At 49.2% G+C, this 24526-nt stretch overlaps 1 protein-coding gene across 1 annotated transcript in view; it reads left to right on the forward strand.

The window, feature by feature from the left end:
- Window positions 1–2619: 2619 nt before the first annotated feature.
- BSN (bassoon presynaptic cytomatrix protein) overlaps window positions 2620–24526 on the forward strand; it is a gene marked incomplete at its 5' end in the record, with an annotated part of 91754 nt that continues 69847 nt past the window's right edge. Inside the window, one exon of the mRNA XM_082060003.1 lies at window positions 2620–2789. Within this exon, the coding sequence (XP_081916129.1) occupies window positions 2620–2789 (170 nt within the window). The remainder of the gene's footprint in view (window positions 2790–24526) is intronic.

A 24526-nucleotide genomic window follows, 5' to 3' on the forward strand; every position in this document is an offset into this window, starting at 1 on the left:
GCATGAGAAGGAGGTTCTGAGGGCTGGGAAATGGGGAGACTTTAACAGAGTTAATTGTGGAGAAGCCTGGGAGAGGCTCTGCAGGGAGCATGTTACTGACCCGCTTACGTGGTGCCGTTGTCCCTTCCCAGTAGGTACCTTGTGTGTGTAAAAAGGGCAGATGTTCTCTGGATCTCTTTGGCCAGAAGCAAGTTCAGGGAGACCCTTCTGAGAATGCAGTATAGATGATCCGTGTGGGGGACTGGTGAGGGACATGGGCTTCTGTGCTGGAGAGCTGGTGATGGATGGGACCCATGAAGGCAGAGCTGGTCCCAGCCTGCGGTGGAGGGATGGAGAAGGGTTTTGGGGCTGTCCTGCCCCAGTCCTGGTTGGGACACCTGTTGGAGCCAGGGGGAAGGTATTTGCTCAATGCAGCCTGGTCCCCTGCTCAGCAACAGCCCTGCACCTGGGGTCCTACCTGCCCGTGAAGCTCAGCATAGCCAGTGTCCCCTTCCCACAGGGACAGCAGCGCCTGCCTGGGCTGGCATCTTCATGTTCAGCTTCTGCTGGGTCTGTTGCCCCCTGTTATTTAATCTGATTTATTTTAAAATATAAACTTATCCTGGGCCAAAAAGTTATCCTGCTCAAACTCTGCTCAGCAAAGGACCTTTGTTTCAGTGTCCCTTGCTGTTGGCTCTGCCCGCTGTGTGCGAGGGTGGTGATATCCTCCATCTCCCACCATCTCCTGAGCTGCTGTCACCTGAGCTGCTCTTCTGGGTTTCGGCAACAAGGTGAGTTGAAGGCCAGGGCTTGTGCCAGGCTGGACTGTGAGCTGGAGTCTGCTGCTGGCTGTGCAAACTGCTCCTGAGCGTGCGGTGGGTGTTCTGAGTCTGCTGTGCTTGGGAGAAAAACAAACATCTGTTCTGACCATCTCGCCTGTCCTGCTCCCCTTCCATCCATTCCTGCGTTCTCCACCTTTCTGTGCACTTGCTGCTTTTGGAAGTTGCTCCTGTTGTGGTTTTGTTCTGTTTTATTGCACTTATACAGTGCCCCTGCCCAGAACTGCAGCCTTTTTGCTCTTGTTTGGTGGTGGTTTCAGCTCCTCAGAAGCTGCTTTCCCCTGTGTTACACATTATCCCCCCTCTGCCCTGGAGCAGGACCCCAGTGCCCCAGCACGGCTGCTCCCTGGGCTGACATCGGTGGGAAGGGGCAGAGGGGCCGTGTCGTGGGGCAGCTGCAGCTGGTTCCTGTTTCTGTGCAACCAGAGGTGAGACGGGACCCAGTGTCACATTTATTTTAGGATTTAGCATGTGTGTGTGTTGACTCACAGCCAACAAAACGCAGCTGCTGGTGTTGGGTGTCGGGGTAGCTCCCGGGGGATCCTGTCTCTGCCCCCTCCGGGCCTTTTCCTGGCTGTGGGGTGACCTCCAGTGGGAGCTTGTGCTGCTATTAACAGGAGCTTTAATTAGTGCCTTCTCTCATTAAGTACAGGTGATGTGTAGTTGAGCTGTAATTGCATCTGTGCACTCTGACATCATCAGGCTGCCGGTGACCTCATGTGGAGGAGGCACGTCTGTTGGCCGAGCGCTGTGTGACCTAATGGGGACGGGAGGTGCTGGTTGGCTGGGCTCTCTGTGACCTTCCCTGGGGAAGCTGGGTGGTCATTGGCTGAGCCTGCACCTTAGGGAGAGCCTGTGAGCCCATTGGTTGGGCCCTGTGACATCACGGTAAAGAAATGATAGTCACTGGCTGAGCGCTGTGTGACGTTGTGGGTCTGTCACCTCATCTGAGAGCCTGTGACCTCACACCAGAGCCTGTGTGCTAACCCACCGGGCACTGTGTGACCTCACAGGGAGCTGCGTGCACAGTGCCTGGCTGTGAGTGACCTGCAAGGACAATGCGTGACCTCATGAGCTAGCAGGGTGCTCATTGGCCAGCAGTGTGTGATATCACAGGGCTGCCTGTGACCTCCTAGGGAGCAGGACATCCATTGGCTGGCAAGGTGTGGCATCCCAAGGCAGTTCATGACTTCAGAAGGGTGTGGGACATTCATTGGCTGGCAGGGTGTGATGTCCTGAGGCTGCCCATGACCTCATGGGGGAGGAAGGAGCTCATTGGCTGTCAGACTGTGAGCACCCAGGCAGGGCGTGACGTCCTGCAGCAGCATGTGCTCATTGGTTGTCAGGGTGTAACCTCATGCAGAAGCAGATGCTGATTGGCTGTCATGGTGTGACCTCACGGGAGACTGGATGCTCATTGGCTGTCAGGATTTGAGCTCGCGGGGCGCCGCCTGGCGGACGCGGAGGTTGCAAAGCGCGGATTGGCCGGTGGGCTCGGCGGGGCGGGGCCATCCAGCGCGCCCGCCGCCGTCTCGCGCTGCCATTGGCTGCTCCTGCGCACGCCCGCGGGGCGGAGGGCACGTGCCGCCCGCACCAGGCCGGGGCGGGTGGGGAGGGGGGACGATGGAGGGCGGGGCAGCGGGCGGCGATTGGCTGGGCGGCGCGCGTGCCCGCGGCTCGAGCGGGCGGGTGCGGGGGGCGGCGCATGCGCGGGGCCGGCGGGGCAGGCGGCGATGGCGGCGCGGGGCTGATGGCGGCGGAGGCGGCGCTGCGCTGAGGGAGCGGTCCCGCCCGGCCCGCCATGGGCAACGAGGCCAGCCTGGAGGGCGGCGGCGACGACGGGCAGCTGCCGCCCGCCGCCGCCGCCGCCGCTGCCGCCGGGGCCCCGCCGCCGCCCGCCGCCTCCAAGCCGCCTTCAGCACCGGGCGGCGGCGGACAGCTCCCGGGCAGCGCGCCCGGGCCCGGGCCCAGGTCAGAGCGCGGGGCGCGGTGGGAGCAGCGGCGGGTGCGGGGGCAGATGGGCTTCGGGGCGGGGGTGCGGGCAGAGCCGGGTGCTGGTGCGTTGGGCGCGGGGGTCCGGGTACAACAGGCGCGTGCAGGGTTTTGGGGGGCAGGCAGGAGCTGCCGGTGTGCGGGCAGGGAGGGGCTGCAAGGGGTGCGAACTGTGGGGGACCACGGTGCGGCAGTTTGGGGTGCGGGCAGACACGGGGGGTAGACGGAGGCACACAAGGCATGTCACTGCTGGGGGTGCAGTCCCAGGGCAGGGAGCAGCTCAGAAACATCAATGGGTGCTGGGGGAAGGCAGGGGTGTGGTTTAGGGTGAGATAGGGACAGCATACCCTCGGCGGGCAGCACAGAAAAGGGGGTGCTGCCTGGTGGGTGAGGGTCCAGCAGTGAGGGCTGGGGCCGCACAGGGTGACTGGGGTCTGGAGGAGGGAGGATGTCTTTTGGGGTTAAGGAGCCTCGGCCATGCACAGCAGGAGCGGGAGGAGGGGAGATCCTGGTTGGGGATGGGGCCCAGAGGATAGTGAGGAGCAGCCAGGGCTTGGAGGAGATTTTGGGATGCAGCCTGGAGGAAAAGGGGGGTGCAGAAGAGGGTGACCGGGGCTCTGGATCTGCAGGGCTGTGATGAATGGCGGGTGGTAAGCGGAAAGCTGGGGAGCAGGCTGGGGGTCTGGTCAGGGTGGGAGGACGGTGCCCAGTGGCACTGGGGTCTGCGGGCATCCTGACCGTGGCCACCCCAACTGGAGCCAGCACCAATGGGAATGGCCATTATGTAACAGGAGGGACGTGCAGCCCTGCTAGGAGTCACCGGTGCAAAACCTTGCGGGGAACCACGCTGAGCTGCGCTCCCTCTGCCAGGCAGCACCAGCCAGCAGGGAGCTGCTTCAGGAGCAGGCGTGGGGTTGGAGATATTCCTTTAAAAAAAGCTGATCCGAAAATATCACCCCATCTGGAAAAATAAATGCAAGGAGCACAAAGTTGCACCAATGGATGCGGGGGACTCAGTGGCAGCTTGCCCACGGCGTGCGGCTGAGGCGGCAGTGTTTCGGACTCTCCACCTCGCCCGTGCAGCGATGAGCTCTGCTTGTGTTGTTGGTCGCGTTACTTCCAACAGAGAAAACGTGAGCAGGAACCTGGACGGGAGGCTGCGGTCTCGCCTGGCGGTGCTTTCCTCTAGGTCCCAGCCAGCCAGCTGCAATCGCTGCTTGCAGGCTGCCCATTAGCGTCCAGATGGGATTCAGGGACCCTACAGGGCATCTGAGCTGCTGACAGGCTTTTCTTTTGTAAAACCTCTGTTAGCTTTTACGTAGAGAGTGTGAAAAAATACCCCTGAGTAAAATCATGCCTGTTTTCCTTTATGTTTTTCCAGTTCCCCTTGCTCAAGAGTCACTGACCCCTCCGCTTTAGAATCTGCCAGTGGGAACTTGTTCGTAGGTTGCTCCTAACAATTTAAATTAAATACCCACATGGCTATTTAGGCTGGCTTAACAAGATCAGCTGATGGAGCTGTGCAGATCTGCTGCCTGTCTCTGTTTTGATGCTGCCACGGGGCTCTCCCGTTGCTTCCCCAGGTCTGGGTTTGCTGCCGGATCCTGGGGCTGGGGATCCCGGGGGCTGTGGGGATCCTGGAGCACATGAGGCGGGCAGGATGGAGCAACACAGCCCTGCAGTGCTGCCCATCCTCGCTCCTCCTGCCAGAAACGCTGCGTTGATGTGTCAGGCCGTGCCCAAGCCCTCGCACACTGAGCTGATGCTCCTGCCCCTCCTGGGGAGCTGATTCTGGGGAGCTGCCCTCCCTTGCAATTAATTAATGCAATTAAAGAGCTGGGCCACACGGGGCTCTGCGGGCTGACGGCACAGGCTGCCGCGGAGCGATGGTGGAATGGGGAAGGTGCTGATCTGTACTGGTGTTTAAGAAATGAGTGTAGGAGGAGTGTGGGGGGCTGAGATAACGTTTAGGGATTTTAATTCAAGGTAAAAAAGTGGAAATGAAGGAAAAAAACGGGCCTCAAGAAGAAAGTCGTCTTTGTGAGATCCAGGAGTGGGCACATAAGATAGACCAGATGTTGTAAAAGGTTTAGCAAAGCGCGGCTTGTGCTGACTGAGCAGCGGGTGTGTGGTGCAAAAGTACGGCTCCAGAAATCCCATATAGCAAGGCAAGAAGAAGTGAATTTCTCTCATTACTTGGACAGGTTAGTTTTGTTTTTTTCTCTGAATTAAGTAACCTAAATCTGCATGCAAGTCAATGAAATCCATAGTAATATTACTTATCTGTGTAATTTTTCACAGCTTGCTCTGTGTCATAAGATATTTAGACTATTGCCCTGTGTATGAGGTACACTGGATTTTGGGGTCTTGTGTTTAAGTTCATAATAATTGTGTTCAAGAAACTGTGCATGCACTGTGGAGACTTTAGAGAGTAAAAAACGTCTTGTAAAAGTAGCATCTTCTCACCAGGTTGTGATATCTCCTGATATTTATGAACTTTGTTTTTCTGCTGGCTGCTTTGTGCGAGGTGCGGCGGTGCGGGAGGAAGGAGGTGTGTGCGGTGCTGGCCTTCTGGCAGGTGCAGCTCTGAAAAAGGCCAAGGTGGTGTGGGCCTGCACCGGGCGAGATGTTTTCAGTGCAGGTGGGAAGATCTTAGCCTGTGCACGGTGCTGCCCAAATCCTGGCTGGGAGGGCCGTGCCTGGCTCTGGTACCTGGGCAGGGTGATGCTGTCAGGGCGGGAGGGAAGGGTTGCTCCCATCTGCCTGGACAAAGGGACCCATTGTCACCTGAGAGGAGAGAAAATATGGAGTGTTGTTAACCTGTAGGATCAAAGGAACAGAAATTGGTTGTGGATGTGTTCGGACTGAAACTTTCCAGCTGCCTGACAGTGTGGTTCTGGTTCGCTCCTCCAAAAAGAAGGGACAGAAGGGACAAGATAATTTTAGGGTCCAGCTTGATGGACTGGTGAAAAGGGTTTGGATGGCAGAGAGGAGATGATGCCAAGTTTAGAAACGTAGCTTCGGGCACAGAGCTTTAGGTGGCTGGTTTTCCTGGTATCCTGAAGAGAGACTTTATTGCTGTTTTTGATCACATTTGTCTGTACCTGATTTATGGCCGATTCATTCAGGTTTTCGTTCTGTCTGCTGCTCAGCTGTGGAGCTCCTAGAAGGCTTTTTTTGATGCCTGGATGCATGAGCTAAAGCTGAAGGACAGCAGAGGCGAAGAGGGTCTGTCTCCTGGGGGGCATTGAGTATCAGCCACGAATGCCTGGGCTGTCGGTGGGAGCCGTGGTGCGTTTGGTGTGGCTGTTCCTCGCAGCCTGGGAGACACACATTGCAAACAGCTGGGCTGGCTGCAGGGCTCCGGGGCCAGGAGAAAGCTTTCTCCCATGGCACCCTGGCAGAGGCCACTGGGACCTTTGCTTTTTGTGCTAAACAAGCCACTTTAGTCAATACCCCTGAATTTCTCAAGCCTCCAGGTCAGCACGCTATGAGCTGGAGTGACCACGATGGGAAGATTCCAGCACTGAGTGGTAGCAGCTCCCACCTGTGCTGTGAGTGCTTCTCTGAAACCTTCACTTGGCTTGGGACGGCAAGTCAAGTGTCCGTCCTGTTTACCCTGCTGTACATTTAGCATCAGTCTGTCTGGCAGTCAGAGAAATCGGAGGATATGAAAGAGCGTAGTAGAAAGAGGACTGAAAGAAGCACACCTCCAAATTAGAGAAAATAGCTCAAGTTTGGAAAAAATGTTAATAGTTCAGATGCTCTATTCTGCCCTTTTGATAGCTCACTTGTGTTTACTGGGTATTGGCCTGTTTTCTTGCCATAAGCACCACAGCAATAATATTATAGGTAATAAGTATATACATAAAGTAACTTAAAAAAAAATTTGCCCATTTCTTTTTAAATAGGCACTTTCCACCAGATTGCAGAAATGAGCAGTCAATGTCCATTTTCTTATGACTGTGCCAGAAATAAAGCCATAAAATGAGACTGTGTGATGGAAAAATAGCCTATACACAGGGCTCACAGCTGCGTAGAAACCAAGCTCCAGAAGCCAAGCTCTGTATTTGTTTCCATGCACTGCCATCCCCAAAGAGACTGAGCAGGACTGTGCGGAGACGGTGGTGCCATCAGAGTCATCACTGGGAAACCTTTTCCTCAAATATTAAAATAGCTTTTTCTTGGCCTTTTGCTGAATCGCAAAGCTTGCCACGCACCTGTGCTTAGTAAACATTGGTTTATTTACTATAAGACATTTGGAGGGTCAGAGGGAGCTGAGGCTGGGTTTAAGTGAGGAGGGAAAGAACAGGTATGCAACATTTCGAGCTCATAAAACCTGTGTGAGCAAAATAAAAGGTAAAAGGAGGAGTACAAAATGGCTTACTTGACAGATCAAGTCAAAATATTTGCTGTGTTAGATATCCCACTGGGCTTCAGTTCGTCTTCCTCTCCCGTGATGGGCAGGCGCTGTCAGCTGCAAAGTGTCTTCCCTTTAGCAAGAGGTATTTTCCATACTTTTGATGGCTATGACAGCAGCCGTTAGGCCACTGAATTTAGACAGCACGATTCTGGGTGCTTAAGTAACTCCTAAACCTCTTCTGTGAACACGCTCATCAATATTCTAAATGTTTGGCATCAAATATTAATGCCTTTATTTCCAAAACAAATACACAGATTTGCAATCCGCTGCAGAGGTTGGGGTTTCTCGCTGCTGAAACCAGCCTGGATGCTGTGCTGACTTCTTGCCTCTTTACTGTGCGCGTTTGCTGCGAGGGGCTCCTGGATGTGCTGATGCCATCCATTCCACTCAGGAATAAAAATGTAGAAGATTTTGGAGGGGTTGGTTTGCTTTGCTCTGTTGGCTCGTGCTGTTGGAAGGTTTGGAGTAGTCTCTAGCTCCTTCCCGTGTGGTTTGCAGCTGTGGCAGGGACATTTTTGTGCGCTACAGGCCCGAGAGCTGGTGCTCGGCCTCTTCTGCTGATGCTCAGCAATGCCACAGCTCTGGTGACCGCGTCCGCGGGGACCGATGGGTCCCTGCACGCCACAGGTCCTGCTGGTGCTGCATGCCTCTCCAGCATGCCTGAGAAAAGCCGTTTCTTTGCTCTGCGAACTGAGCATGGATTTGATGCTTTCCATCATGTTCCCAATTATTGCAAACAGGTATTCAGTGCTGTGGTATATTCCTGCAGTTTATACTGGTTTGGGGAATACTCGATATGCATCTGGACGTGTACCCACCAGAACAGACCCGCCTGCCTGTCGGTGCAGCCCTTGTCGCCAACTCCCTGGCCTGACAGCACGATGGCACACCGTCGGCCGAGGGTGTTTTTCTAGTAATCCTGTTGCAAGACCAGACTCATGTCCGATGGAACAACCTATCCTTGGTACCATCTCAAGGCATATCAGGGATAAGAGGGTCACTAGGGGCAGTCAACATGGCTTCACCAAGGGGAAGTCGTGCTTGACCAACCTCATTGACTCTTATGAGGACATAACAAGATGGAAGGATGATGGCAGAGCGGTGGATGTGGTCTACCTTGACTTGAGTAAGGCATTTGACACAGTCTCCCACAGCATCCTTACAGCTAAACTGAAGGAGTGCGGTCTGGATGACCAGGTAGTGAGGTGGACTGCGAACTGGCTGAAGGGAAGAAGCCAGAGGGTCATGGTCAGTGGCACGGAGTCTAGTTGGAGGCCTGTATCTAGTGGAGTGCCTCAGGGGTCAGTACTGGGGCCGGTATTATTCAATATATTCATCAGTGATTTGGACGAGAGAATAGAGTGTACTATCAGCAAGTTTGCTGATGACACCAAGCTGGGAGGAGTGGCTGACACGCCAGAAGGCTGTGCTGCCATCCAGAGACCTGGACAGGCTGGAGAGTTGGGCAGGGAGAAATTTAATTAAATATAACAAGGGCAAGTGTAGAGTCTTGCATCTGGGTAAGAACAACCCCAGCTTCCATTATAAATTGGGGAATGACCTATTAGAGAGCAGCGTAGGGGAAAGGGACCTGGGGGTCCTGATGGACAGCAGGATGACCATGAGCCAGCACAGTGCCCTTGTGGCCAGGAAGGCCAATGGCATCCTGGGGTGTATTAGAAGGGGGGTGGTCAGTAGGTCCAGAGAGGTCCTCCTTCCCCTCTGCTCTGCCCTGGTGAGACCACATCTGGAATATTGTGTCCAGTTGTGGCCCCTCAGTTCCAAAAGGACAGGGAACTGCTGGAGAGAGTCCAGCGCAGGGCAACAAAGATGATTAAGCGAGTGGAGCATCTCCCTATGAGGAAAGACTGAGGGAGCTGAGGCTCTTTAGCCTGGAGGAGACTGAGGGGTGACCTCATTAATGTTTACAGATATATAAAGAGTGAGTGTCAGGAGGATGGAGCCAGGCTCTTCTCGGTGACAACCAATGATAGGACAAGGGGTAATGTGTTCAAACTGGAACACAAGAGGTTCTGCTTAAATTTGAGAAGAAACTTCTTCTCAGTGAGGGTAACAGACACTGGAACAGGCTGCCCAGTGGGGTTGTGGAGTCTCCTTCTCTGGAGACATTCAAAACCTGCCTGGACACCTTCCTGTGTAACCTCATCTGGGTGTTCCTGCTCCGGCAGGGGGATTGGACTGGATGATCTTCTGAGGTCCCTTCCAATCCCTAACATTCTGTGGTTCTGGCATACAAGATGCACCTTCAGAAGGAGGGGACAGGCAGTCAGGGTGCAAAAGCATTTCCTAGAGCCAGGTAGCTCAGTTTGGACAAACAGGCTACACAGCAATGGCGTTCTGTTTTTTGCTAAATGTGGAAATAAGATGATCACATCATCTCTGCTTATGAGAGCTGCTGCTCCTGGATGCTGTTTGGGGTTTTTTATGGCTGGTGAGTGACAGCAAGTGCCGATGGTCATCCCGGTCCCACACATCATAAACTGTTATGAGTGTTGCACGTATTTTCTTTGGATTGAGATGGTTGCTGTTGAGCCATCAATGTGTTTTCAAATGTCTGTTTGAATGACAGATTTGTTATTTTTGCATCAGTCCATGGGCACGACTGTTCTTATGAACAGGTTTTTTTTGTCTTTTCTAGTGCCTGGAGGTGCTGAGCTTCAGCGTGACCCCGAAGCGCTGCTGTGCAGCCTGTCAGTCATGGTGGGCATGCCGTACCGTTTCTCGTGTCACTGACACTGAAAAGTTTTTATAAATGTAGTGAGCTGGCTCCTTCTGAGAACACCCAGCTCCTCCAACGAGCTGTTTAGGAGCCTACAAGGAGGAGTGGTTTCATTGCATCCTATAGACACTGGGCTGTGATTTATAGTGAGGGTGGAAGGTGTGTTTCTGGGGGGCTCCTCACCCCTGCTCTGCTCATATTTAATGTTAAAGATGACTTAACTGTGCTGGTGATGGCATCTCGCTGACTCTTGGCCTCTTTATAGCTTAGTGCTGTGGGTTTGATACCGAGATAGACCTGAGCCCCATAACAGACTGGATGGGGCAGGAGACAGCAGCTCCCTGCCCAGGCTGAACTCCTCAGGGGCAGAGGAACATCATCCACCAAGGCAAGAAAAGCTGCTGCTGAATGCAGTTTTATTGTTTTTCCTCTCTTTGTAAAGTGACATAGTTTGGCTTAAGACAAAAAGTGACAGCGTGCCATCCAGCCTAACTTCTGGCACTGGCTGGTAAGGATGGTCACGATGGCTAACAAAGGTAAAATGAAATCTGGAGTTTAGAGGTCCAAGCTGGCCAAATGGCAACGAGATGTATAAACAGTGAGCACAAATAAGAGTAGCAGCAGTTTACCAGAGGGTGTGATGGGATATATGCTTACATGAAGCTTAAATAAAAGCTTCACCTCCTAAAATATTTCGTCTCCCTCAGCCCAAAACTGTAGTTTCTGTGAGGTACAGCAGATTAGCTGTTCATACTGGTTTATTCCCTCTGAAGATGTGATTAAGCAGCTTGGTGCGTTCTCTTTTGTCAAGAATGATTTAGTTGTGTTTTTAGGTCATTGTCTATAGCGGGAAAACACGAGTATAATTAATGCAGTAAAGTGTATTAGGCATCTTCTAAAAAGAGCTACAGCAAAAAAACCCTTCTCCTGCCCCGTCTGTTTCTTGACTATCAGAGACCCTAGACCTTTCTCCTGTCCCTGTCCTCAGTGTCCCCTGCAGCAGCAATCCTGCTTGAAAACCTGTTGCTCCCAGGTGGCCTCAGCAGCCTGATCTTGTCTTCCTCTTGCTCCCTGACATGAGGAAGAGCCTTTACGTCAGAGCAACCGAGTCGAACATCTCCACTTGGACACCATCGGTGCCTGTCCAAGAGCCAGGTGACTGTAATGGCGTGTGTAGGGTGCCAGTGGGCAAAGGGAGGAGCACAGGAGCGGAGGAGACCTCGGGGCCATTACCCACTCATAGACAGCATTCGTCACCCCATCGTATAGTCCCGCTATCAAGGTAACGACTAAGATCTTAAATGAGATACTCTCCTATGCAAAGCCAAAATGGATTTGCCTGTGGTACTCCACATGTTTGAGACATGCAGATGTAGTTTAACTTCCATATGTCTTCTGAGGGACAACAGCATCTTTCAGCCCGGGTGTGTTCGCAAACTTGGACTTGGGCCATCCTGTCCAGCTGGTTTTGCAGCAGGGAGCAGTGGTGTCTGGGATGTTCACCCATTTCTGCTTCTGCAGCCAGATGATGGGGCACATTGCATGGCTGGGACACAGCAGGGGCATGTGGGTCAGGACTTGAAGCTGAGCCTTTGGAGATGATGTGGTGGTCCTATGCTTGGCCACCATGCTCCTCTCCTCTGTGTTTGCAGCCAGGCGGCGGGTGGTACAGGAGGGAAGGAAGGGACTTCTCATGGACACCAAGTCTTCTCACTGCAGCACAGTTACACAGTGACTGCCCGAGTTGCAGCAAGCTCTGCCCAGGCTCTTGTGACCCATGAGAAGCTCTTTCCTTCCTCCCTGAAGACTGTTGAGGCCATCCCTGTGTTTCTCAGTGTTCTCTCGTTCTCTGTGAACGGCTTCTGTGCTGGGTTGTGACTCCTGCTTGGGATGTACTGCAGCTTCACCCCCACCCTGTGAGGTGCAGGCTGCCATCTCCAGCCTGTCCCACCTGCAGCCATCCAGACTTGCACTTTCTGAGCATGCTTGTCTGCTCCCCATGAGAACAGTATCTCCTGCACTCTTCTTGGAGGGTTTCCCCTATTTTTGATGGTTATAATACAATCTAGAGCAGGCAGATGCTGCGTGGCTCAAAGGGAAGATGCATCCATGCTGCTTGAGAAATGCTGCTGAATTCTGAGCAGGTGTGACTGACCATTCTTCTCTTGTCTCTGGGACCTGCTGGGGGCCATGGTTTCTCAGACGTGACAAAGCAGTTTCCCACACAGCTTTCAGGTGAGGATTTGACAGCTCCTCTGAAGGCCACAGAAAAAAAAAATCACCTCGGACCAAAATGTTGCCCGGTGCCGATGTGACAAAGTTCTGTGTTGACGTGCCCTCCTCTGCCCGCCCCAGAGGCACACGTATCTGTGCAGGTATTACAGGGCAGGGAGACTTTCAGAGGCCAAACGTCAATAACCGAGAGTAGCTTTTGAACCTTTTTTCTTTCTTTTTTTTTCTTCTTCCCTGCCAGTGTACTATTGCATTTTAGCCTGTTTTGATTCTTTCCTGGCAGTGGGGCTCACAGGTTTCTCCAGTTGCCGAGAGGGACGTAAGGCTGATGCTGAGCTCTGAGCCTGGCTCCAGCGGACATTGCTTTGTAGGTCCAGTGCTCTTCTGAGGACCATGGCATCATAAATGTGTGGATTTATTTTGGAATTTGGCTTTATTGATGGATTTTGAGCTCTGTTAGGAGTCGCTTGGAGTACACGACCTCTTCTGACATGGTCTCAGGGTGCTCCATCCTCAGAAGTTGTACGTGAGCAGGAAGGTAATGTTAGACGTGTCTTCTTCAGCTATTAAATGAATTCAGAGGGGTCCTGCCCTTCTCCCCAGCCCAGCTGACACCCAAATGGGTCTACCATGGACTCCCCAGTATGAGAAAGAGTCTGTCGGTAGCTTGCGCCCTTCCTTCCTCAGTCTAGATGTGAGGAGTACAAAGAGATTTTGCCATATTTAATGTCTGCAAAAGGATGAATTTGTGTGTGGGAATTACTTTCAAAGACTGACATGTTGTAGCTGTTAACTGCTTTTTAAATTTTTTTAACCAGAAAAAAAACAGATTGCAGCCTGGGAAAACAGCATGTTGGGTTTTTTTTTTCTTTGATCTAAAGAAAACATTTCAGTTATAGATATGTGAAGTTATGAGTTATAAAATAGGAACAGTTGAAATTTGGAAACGTGTAAGTTCTTAAGGGACTTGGTAATTTGCCTTGCTCTTGTGAAAAAAAGCAAATCAGCTGAAAATACAAAGCTTGTGAAAGGCTTGGGGAAAATGCAATGCTGAACTACGTCTTTTTGCACGTTGATTCCAAACTGTACTTTTTCCTTTGATAAAACATGAAATTACTTTTAATTTATTTTGTTCCAATCCTGGTTACATAAACTATTATTTGATCGTACAGCTGGACTGAAAAACTGTAGGAGGTCTCACATTTAGGATTTTGCTGCCTCTTTCTCATTAAGCCTACAGACTGATTTCTTTAAATGCACCTATTAATCTTCTTGGGGAGACAAATTGTTGTTTCGTTTGGTTTCTTCTTTCTTTTTTTTTTTCTTTTTAGAACACTAACCTCCCAGTTAAGTGCCAGGGTGAACCCTGATGGTTTGAAGCCTTTCCAGGTACGTCTGTGCTGCAGTTGGGCCACACGATGCTGACACGTCTTGTCCTGGCCAGGCTGGGTTTGGCTGAATTAGCTTAAACACCCGAGGTGGTCCCAGCCTAAATCGTTCTCGTTGTGCTCAGTAAAGACCTCCAAGTCTACAGGATGGAGCAATACATTTTTTTCCATTTTAGTTTTGCAGTTTGCTTTTTCAGTAGCTTGCCCATGGTAACTGCTGTTGTGTTATTGACTCCTGGTTCGGGACTTGTTGTGGGGCTCCAAGTTTGGGACCATTAATGTGGTCCTTGTAGGGCCAGCAGTAGTATGCAGTGAACCATGTGTTGTCCTTGGAGCACGCAGATCTTCCCCATATTTCCTCTGAGGTGCATCAGCCGTGTTGTCCTCTGCCCACTGACAGTAAGCCACCATATTTTGGGTTTCCTTTGACCTGTTCCCAGCAAGTTTCACCGAACAGACCAGGTAGGTTTTGGTAGCTATCCTTTGGACTGCTACCCTTGAGGACCTTCTCTGCTCTCCTCTGCTCCCCTGCTGGGAATGGCTTGGAGGAGGGTGAGGAAACCGCTGCCAGGATGCTTCCAAAACACATCCCTGGGCTGCGTCTGCTCCAAAATGAACCTGCGAGATGTCTGCAGCAGATAGTGCCGGAGCACATTGTACCGGGGCTTTCCGTAAATGCTCCCGGCGCCGATGTACGTGAGGAGCAATGCGGATTCTGCTGACACGGCTGTACATCACTCCATGCTCCTCGGGGTCTGCCCCGGCTGTCCCTCGGTATTTAGGGCAGCACTGTACTCCCAAGGAGTGGAAATTTCCAAGCCTTCTCTTTTTCCCCACCTGTCTGCAGGTCATTGTGGAATTTTGCTTGGGAATCCTGTAGCTGGGGGTGAAAGAGGTTGTTTCCATTGATAGGGAGCAGTGCTGGTCCTGAAGGGCACCCAGCCTGGCCCCCTCCCTCTGCTGAGGTCCCACTGCCTGGGGTTGGGCACTAGAGGGGACATCTGGTCCCTTACTGTCCTTTGAACCTGTTTTGGGGGTGGTTTGCAGAGCTGGTAAAGCCCGTTTACCACTTTATTATATGAGGTTTTGTCTGGTTACATGACAACTATGACAGACCATCAGTTCTTGTTTGAGTGGAGAAGACAGTCCATATTACTATGTTAAATGCCGTTGGTTACCTTAACCTGGCAAAAATAAGGCATCTAGAAACATAACTCTGGGAGAGAACTGTAAACCACTCTGTGAAATATCTCCTTAGACGTCCCTTTTATACTTCATTTTATCTGCCTTTCTCATCTTGGAGTGCCTCCTGGCTGCCCTGGTTAATGGGTTAGGATATGGTTCCTGTTGGCTGTACAACTCGGTTTCATCCAATGCATGTCAGTAGTTACCAATATAATTTTAATTTATTATTAACTAACTCGGTTTCATCCAATGCATGTCAGTAGTTACCAATATAATTTTAATTTATTATTAACTAAAAATACAGTCCCAGACACTCTGGATTAACAAATTATTGTGCCTTTCTTTTTTCTTTGAAATGTGCAAACAAAATCAGCTAGCTGCTTTGGGGAGTTATGAGAAACGCTTTCTACTTATCAACATATCTAAAATGTGGCTCACTTATCAAGTCGGCTTCTCAGCCTTAAATTTTACCTGCTTCCATTTCTGCCAAGTCAAACCTTTCAATGGAACCTCGAGGACAGATACATCAAATATGCAGATGCATCAGTCTCTTTGGGGACAAATGTTCTGGTTTGAGGTATGTGTGGCAGGGAAACGCGCACAGGGACAAGGCGCCTCAGAGAATTGCAGACGCTGGAGAAGTGTTTTCCTTTGATCCTATACAGAATTTGGCAGGGGAATTTCAGACTCTCCTGTTTCAAAAGTACATTTAAACTGAACAGCTTGAAATATTGAAGTTGATGTTGTCTCTTACTGTATTGGTAATGTATTATTCTTTGGGTTGGCTTTATCTTTCCTGTTGTGAATAAGAAGTTTTACACGCAAAAACGTTTATTAATTCTGAGTTTGGTTTGCTGTTTGCATTTGGGCTTCTGATTCACATCTCTGAAACCCAGGAAATACAAATCTAAGACACACACACAACTATATTCAGCCTGTCCTGGCAGGGCAGTTGTTTGGCAGCCCCAGGCGCTTGCAACCACGGTCTTGTCTCTAATAACAGATGTTATCGGACCATATGTGCTGGTATGGAGAACGTCAGGGATGGAGAAGCTTCTGCAGCTGAGAAGTGTTTCCCACCAATGCAACCTGATGTGAAATTTTCATCCAGGGGTATCTGGCCATGTTGGACACCATGAGGGTGGGGAAGCACTGGAACAGCTGCCCAGAGATGCTGTGGATGCCCCATCCCTGAAGTGTTCAAGGGCAGGTTGGACAGGGATTTGAGCAGCCTGGTCTAGTGGAAGGTGTCCCTGCCCATGGCAGAGGGTGAAACTGGGTAGAACTATGAATGTCTCCTCCTTGCAGGAAAGTGTGGCCTCATCAGTTTTACTGTGTACCCCTCTACGTGCGCAGTACTTGGAGCTCCTCGGGGAGGACGTGAGTTGATCCCTCTTTCCTCAGGCCCTGTCCAGATGATCTTCTCTTGATTCCTCTTCTACACCTTAGATGTCAGCTCTCCTGCCAATCTGAGGCGACAACAGAAAAAAAATTAAGGACCTAAATGGCTTGTGGAAGAGTTAGACGGACAATTATGGGATGGCCCAAATGCTGTGAGGTGAAAGGACACAATTGCAGGATGGATAAAAATGCTACAATTTTTCACACGTGCAAAAAAGAAAAATCCATGAGGTCTCATGTTTCATTTACCCAAGCTCAAAGAGGGTGCAGAGCCAGGATTTTTCTGTTGCTGCAGTCACCAGGAGCTGTTTGTCTCTCTGCAGTGTGGTTGTCTGATTTCCTCTCCTGGAAATTGCAGTTTTAACTGAGTTTTTCTTTCCTTTTTCTAAAAATACAAGCTGGTTTCTTTCTGGTATGTCATTACCGCCTCATTTTTAACAACACTTCTCTTTCTGATGGATCTTCCTATTTTTTATGCCTGGAATGAACGTTGTTCCTTGTTCCGGGCTGAGTTTGGTTGACTCAAGCTGTCACGGAGATGGATAATGATATATTTTTTTTGCATCAGCTTTTAATTTTGAAGCATGGGTGGAACTCATCCAAAAAAGGGGCCATGCAGTTTTCCCAGCTTCTTAATGGTCAGAAGCAAATTTCTTGCGGCCAGGGGTTTCGTAGGAGCACAGGGGTCCGCCAGTGGTGTGGACAGAACTGTGAATGCTGTCCTGGTGGAGCCAGACCCCTGGGGTTGACCCCCTTTACCCACCAGCCCAAACCACCCTCAGTGTTGGGGCACTCACCCGCAGCTGCAGAAACCCCTCCGGCTCCTGGACCAAATCAAGCCTAAAACTCAAAAGGGAGCCTTGCAAAACCAGACCTTTGTGCCACTTGCCATGGGGGAAAAAAGCCAGAAGCGAGTCAAGGGAACGGGCTGCCTCTGCTCTTCTCTTTGATTTGCTTTCCAGAATGCATTTTTTCCCAAAATAACTTAATTGTCTGGATTTTTTTTTGTAGATCATTCTATATTTGTAGATGAGCATTACATTGACATTTTCTGGGGACTTTCCAAAATGGCTTGAAGAATTCTTTGCTGAGTGGCAGTACCTCATTTAGAGCCCATCACCATGGTTGTCTTCTCTTCTGTGCGTTATTCCACATTCCTTGACCTTGGATTCCACCTGCTGGAGCATTTTGAGGCACCCATTTCAGGAGCGCCTTCTCAAGCTCTTTGCATTCGGTTTTAGCTTTGAATGCTCTGAATAAATTAGCATGTCTCAGCAAACTTGTCCCTTGATTATTCCCCTCCTTCCCAGGCCATTTATGAACATATCGCATGGCAGGGTCCTGCAACTCTGCTTGTGAAAACCTCTATCCTCGGTGTCCGCAATTGTGGTCAGCTATTAACCCACAAGAAGGTTTCCCCTTATTTTACCACCTTTTACTTATTTTTTTCCTTCTTTCTTTCTAGCTTTTTATCTGAACATTTGTCCTCCTGAGGCAATTTTTCAGACTAATCCTGTATATGAAACAGTTGTGGTATGGGAACCTTCATCAGTTTCTCCATAGCAAACAGCATGGCAAAGGCTGGATTTATCTTTTCTTTTACAGTCTTGCGTTCCTTAAATATTTATGTTGCATTTCAATTTTCTTTCAGTTTTCCAGATTCCTTGGCAGATTGCCTATTTCTAAAGTTTTAGATTTTCTTTTTTTTCCCAATTTATGAATTGTTCTTTAAGGGATTTCTTTGTATGCTTTATTAAGTTTTTGAATTTAATTTGCCAAAATATGCTGGGTTTTTGTTGTGTTTTTTCCTCATCTAGATACAATTTTTATGTTTTAAAGGTTTTCCTTTTACTCCTGTAGCCTTATTTGCGCCACTCTTTAATTATATTACCTTGTTATGGCCACGTCTTAAACCTTTTATTGATAGTGTACATTGTGCTGGAGGCCCTAATGTGCTAACAGATGCCATGGAAATTTCCCTTTCTTACCCTTCCATCTGCTGCTTTTAATTTCTCTTTATCAAAATTTCTCACTTTTACTGATTTCTTTTTCCCCCACCCTCCCCATTAAATCTGAGCAGTGTAGTAGTCATGTGTATTTGTGTCTTTTTTCCAGTCCTGCAAACAGATTGAAGCTGAGTCTCTTATGGTCACCGTTACAGAAAGTTTCTATCGTCAGTTTTGGCACCTGGGAGCAGGCGCTGTGCCTGTCACAGGACTCTCTAGAGGGACTTTTAAAATTATAGATCTACAAAATAAGCGTTCGTGAACCATGCGCCATAAAAATTCCTTTGCTTGATGCCGTGGTTTATCTTGTGGCTTTGTTGGCATTTCATAAGTACAGTACAGTAATTCATGCTTTACTGGGGTAAAGGTCTTTAGTTAAATGTGACCACGGCAATCAGCAATTTTACTGCTTAATTGCTAAAGCTCGGTTATAAGATGTAAGTGGAGGGAGGTGGAGGGGAGAGGTTGCTCCTTGGCTGGGGTACTTTACCCATCATACTTGTCCTTTCTGGTGCCTGCATTATTTTCAAGACTGTCACAACCCTTTATAAAGTATATGATGTTTAACGTACATAAATGACTCGTTCACAGCAGTCACTTGGGCTGGGGAAGAACATGGAGGCCACACATCGAATAGGTGGGTAGAAACCTGATTCAAGAGATGGTTCCAGCTCACCCCTCCCTGGGACTTCTGGGGACCTTTATCCCCATTTCAGCTGCCCTTTCACTACGTGCTCCTGGTGTCGGTTGCAGGGCTGTATCTCGGTGGCAGGGCTCTTCATCATTTAGATCATAGAATGATTTCAAAGCTCATCCAGTCCAACCCCCGCCATGAGCAGGGCCATCTTCACCCAGATCAGGTTTCTCAGAGCCCCGTCCAGCCTGGCCTGCGATGCCTCCAGGGATGGGGCATCCACCACCTGGGCAACCTGGGCCAGGGTCTCACCACTCTCGCAGAGCTTCCAAGTCCTGCAGTGAGGAGGAGAGAATCTCTGCAGGCAACTTCACCGTCCTGCCTGCAGCATCCCCCAGGCACGGCCACCCCCAGCGCTCATCTCAGTTAACGTGGAGTTTGGTGCACTCGGCGCAGGGACACTTAATGACCCCGCAGCCAGGCAGACTGCTGAGCATCCCCCTTTCGGCAGCATCCTGGGGGACAGCAGAGGGGGTGCTGGTGCCTCCCCTCCTTCCCCCTCTCCTTGATGGCCCCGAGGCTGCTCTTCCCCTGCACTCATGGTCCAAAGCTGACCTACCAACCGCACCCGTGCGCTGGAAGAGCTACTGTTCCTCCTTGCTTCATATCTTCCAGGTACTTCCTCAGTGCCCAAAGAGATGCAGGCACTGGATCAGAAATCCAGTGGACATTTCTAATAGCTCGGCGTTCACCTCGGGGATGGCGTGTCTGCAGGCGCAGTGGAGTTGGGCTCCTGCTTCGCATCTGCATCCCGGCTCTCAGCATCTTGCCGTACTGCTCCTCGTACGCCATGCAGCTAATTGCATCACGATCTAGAAGCAGCTCCTGCTCTCTCTCTGGAAGATTTACATGTAGTTTTCTGCTGTAGCAGAGGAAATAGATTTTCCTTGACACCAAGGCAGAATGGATATCAGACACCCCACTTATCCTCGAGAGATTTTAATGCTTTGAAGTTCAAGATTGTAAATGTTCTCAGCGACAGTTAAATCACTTGAAAAGGAGACACGTTCAAATCTTTCAACCTTCAGTGTGCCTGCTCCTGTAAAGCTATCTCAGAAGAAATCTTTTGATATATATTGGACTGAGATAATCACCTGCAGGTTCTTCTGTCATGCCAGCTGCTGGAGGCTCTGAGGGGCTTGGCCAAGATCCTGACAGCAGTGGGTGCACATTTTGGGCATTGGCAGCTGAAAGAGCATCTCCCCAGGGCAACACGTGGGGGTCTGCAGGTCACTCAGTGACTTTCTGGCCTGTCAAGGCTTGTGGGAGGGGGGCAAAAGTCTCCCCTGACTCCAGTTCAGGTCTTGGGCTTCAGAGGGGCTGCTCTGGACCCTATGGGGACCAGTTGCAGATGTTCACCATGGTCTCCATAGGGTGACCAGTAGATGTCAGACCTTGGGATTCTCTGGGGAGAAGTTTGGGGTTGCTGGGCTGGTGGGTGTGAGCGGCCCTTGCTCTGGTTTTATGGCACAAAGCACCTGAAGGGAAATTGTTCTTAACTCTACTAGGGCCAAGTTAGGTGCAAATTAAGTATTTATTTGCCATATGGCAAAATTAGAATAGAATAGAATAGAATAGAATAGAATAGAATAGAATAGAATAGAATAGAATAGAATAGAATAGAATAGAATAGAATAGAATAGAATAGAATAGAATAGAATAGAATAGAATAGTTTGTTTGGAAGGGACCTGCAACAATCATCTATTCCAAACGTAACTGATCATGATTCACGAACACTTACAGAAAGGCAGTGTACAGGAATGTAAATAAGCAAGTAAATGCTTATTTAGAGCTTAAATCAGTCATAAATCCTGCTTTCGGTACATGGGATTCATCTAATAAGATGGCAGATGCTTCTTGACAACCTTGCTTCATACAGCAGCGTGAGTGACATTGGTGGGTTATCCTGTTGCTGATTCTCGGTTGAACCATGCGTGATGTTAATAAGATGGAAAATAACTGGTTTGTGGTGGACTGAGGCTCTTCCTAATCTTGCCTTTGCAGAATAATGAGTCATGCCCCTATAGTGTGGATGTAAACTGGAAAATGTCTGGTCCTTGTTATGTTTCCATGAATTGTGTAGACCTCTGCATTTTAAACGAAGGAGAAGCTGGCAGCAGTGCCCAGTGTGTTATCTTCTGCAAAACCAGGGGCCAGAGGAAGAATCCGGCAGACCGTGTGTCCCAGTGCTGCCTGCCCCATGGCAGCGCCGTGCTGGGATGCGGTTCCTCAGGGGAAGGTCATTTGGCAGGTACGTTAAGGGCAAGTGGCTTATGCCACTGCCTGCATGGTAGCTCCCCGTTCAACTCCAGCCCCAGGGGGGTTTAGCAGGGAGGCAGAGGACTTGAGGGTGTCACGTTCCTCTGTATTTATGAGAACAGGTATGTGGGTGGAGGTTAGGGGCCCAAATGATTGCCCAGGAGCTCCAGCATTCCATTCAGCATCAGGAGATGGGTGTTAGGGACACCTCGGTCATGGGAAAAATGCCTGACAGAAGTTGCATCTTATTTGATGGGTGGGGATAGAGCAGCCTTGGAGCAAAAGCTGCGGGAGAATGGGGTTTTTCCACTGCTCACAAAAGCGAGGCATTAACCACCGCGGCCATTCACGAGAGTGCTTGTGTTGGCATCTAACAAAATGCTCCCTGACAGTTTCTAGTCACCATTTCATATTTTCTGTTTTGTTTTCAGCTGTGTGACATTTGCTGTTTTTAAACCATCCAGTACACACATTTCCAGCACGAACTTCTTCCTGCATGGACAGAAATGTAATTAAGTCGAGGGCACTTGTATTTAAGCAGGTGCTGATTTTTAATTCTGTAACTGTTTCCTTTTTAGTCAAAGCAGAATCCAATACAGGATTCCCTGTGTAGCACGTTTAGAGCTACGAAGCTGCCACTGATAAAACTCCCAAGCTGGGTGAATGTTTCAGTAGGAGATTTTCAGAGCACGTAGCTGAAACCGGAGGCCCTCCCCATCAGACACATCTTTTTCTGTTTATTTATTAAAAGGTTGCATGTCCTATTTTCTAGCCTGACTTGCTGATAGGCAGCATATACCAGCTAATGTTTGATATTATCCCATGCAGTTCCTATGCTGACCCACAAGCATTAGGAATTATGATTTTCTGAGTCAAAGCCAGTGCCATTTTGACATAGAGTGCAGCTCCCCTTTTCCTTAGCTACCTCTTTTCTTCTAAATAGGTTATATTCAGTGATTCTTAAAATCAGTCATGTGGATGTTCACATCAGGTTTCAGTCGAACCAAGTAGGTCAAATCTCTGCTCGTAGCTGAGCAGCTCTAATTCTTGTTCGTTAACCCAGCCTCCCTCTTTTGGGTGTGAGCATCTACACATCTTCTGTCTTTTTGTGCTTTCTCTTGATTTATTTGCTTCTCATACACTTGGTTTTACTGCAGGTAATCAGGCATTTGTTTTCCCTTATTTTTTCTACTAATAGAAAAGACTTGCTTGTCCCCATTTTGCTTATTTTTGATATGGATGTGAAGCTACGAGCTCCCTTCCATGGACAAATCCAGCTCTTCTCTGTGAAGCCTGAGCAGGGCATGTTCTGTGTGAAATGATGGCAATGGTGCCATTTGTTTTCATGTTCTTTTTATACACTATAATGTAGTAATTAGATCAGTTGCCCAGCGAGCAGAAGACCCATTTAAATATCCACCAGGCAGAGAAAGGGATGCAATCCTTGTTTCCCAGCTGCATAAATGGGCTGCAGCTCCCGAAGGATTTACTTGGCTCAGAGATGCCAAGCCCCCCGTGGATGTGAGTGCTGCCAGGGTTTGGTGACAGCTGAGCACATGGATGTGGCTGCCGTGTTCAAGGGGGCAACGTGAAATTAGGAGAAAACCATTAAATTAGGAGAAAACCAATGCACATGCGCTCTTGAACTTCTCCACAAACTGTGCCTGAACAAGACCGAGTTACCAGCCATGTGTGTAGATTTTGCATAATGTCATTATTATTTGTTTTATAGCAAAGATTTTAATGGTGTTGGCATTTACCTTGTGATGGTTATTGCTTCCCAGTTAGCATTGTGTATGAAAAGGGACCCGTTGACACCTCTTGGGATGCTGGCTCCAAGCTTGTCTGTAAAATTTAGTGGCACCAATGAACTTACCTGAGTTAAATTAGAGCAATTCCCTTCCGCAGGCACTGCCTTCACCTGGGAATTCCCAAGTAAAAAGGCCGTACCAGCTTACTGGAGCAGGATTGTAAACCAATACTCTGTCACTGTATCACTTTCATCTCTCCTGAAGCTGCCGGCATCTTTTCACTGATACAGCCATGCCATCAGAAGTTAGGTTTAGGACAAACCATCTTTTTCTGAAATTAAACATTAACCAACAGTCTAACATTTGTTTTGGCTGTAAATAGGATTCTGTTTTTAAAGCCTTTCCAATTCCTGTTATTTTAAAGAAGAAAAAATGTTTACAGAAGGGAAAAAAGTCAGACATAAAAAATCCAAAGTGCTGGTGACACCTTACACTGCTGAGCTTGATTTTGAGGAGAATGGCTTTGACCCTTGGTTTTCATTATGCTGTTCATTCTTCTGATCATCTCAGTCAGTTGTTCTCCCAGCCTGCCACGACGTTGGCACCAGCCCTAAATAGAAAGGCTGGTTTCATATCTGTGCTTGTTCCCGGGTGGAACACGGGAAGTTCTGTGCTTTTTTAATCAGGAGAACTGTCTGACAGAGAAGTGGACCTGGGTACAGATTAATCTGTCAGGGTGATTTTTAGCTCTGGGGTACGTGGCAAACAACCTTTGCAGTTCAGCCTTCTCCCTTGCCCGGAGCTGAGGGTTAATTTTTGTGGGTGTTTTGCAATTCTTCATGTCGGAGACAGGCAGACGCTTCTTTCACTGAACCAACCAGTCTGGCTGTGGTGAGGTTTGATGCTGTGTCAGCTTCATGGTGGAAAATTGAGGGAGTTCTGGAAAGCAAGAAGAAAGCCATCGTTTTTCAATTTAAAAATAAAATAAATAAGGAAGCAAATGGCAACCTGCCGGTGGTTGTGGGCAGATTAATAGAACTGCCTGTCTGACCTTGTCTCGATAAAGCCTTAATAGACAGAATATAATAAATGGCAACCTCAACGGTATAATTGTTAATGAGCTTAGTCAAATGCACTCAATATTCTTTACTTGGACAATATTATAACTCTCTTGGTATCTGTGAGAATGCTGCTGAATTTGGACCTGCGGAGGTGTTTGAGCAATTTCACAATTACGGTGGTGCAAAGTCAATAAGGCAGGTAAAATCCTGCCTTATTAAGATATCCCAATTTGATTGTTAATGAGTGACCTAGTGGCACTGGGAGGAATGCCTTTGGAACTGGTTAGCAGCCCAGTGCTAGTTAATATTTTTATCAGTGATGAAGAGGGCTGTAGTGAAAAACTGGGACGAGATGGAGTTTGGACTTGAGTAACAACAACGAAAGGGTTTGTAGATGGGTACGAGACATGAACATTGGAGCATCCTGGTAAAGCAAGCCACAAGCGTGGGCCTGCATCTGACTCAACATGACTGTTCTCATGTTCTTTCCTGGGGCAGCTCTCTTGTATTTAGTTACCGCATTTGACAGGCCAGATGATTCCTTCTGGGCTTAAAATTTCATGGACACATTCAAC

Source organism: Streptopelia decaocto (assembly GCF_964273445.1).
Source record: "Streptopelia decaocto genome assembly, chromosome: 8".
In the NCBI taxonomy this organism is placed as follows: domain Eukaryota; kingdom Metazoa; phylum Chordata; class Aves; order Columbiformes; family Columbidae; genus Streptopelia; species Streptopelia decaocto.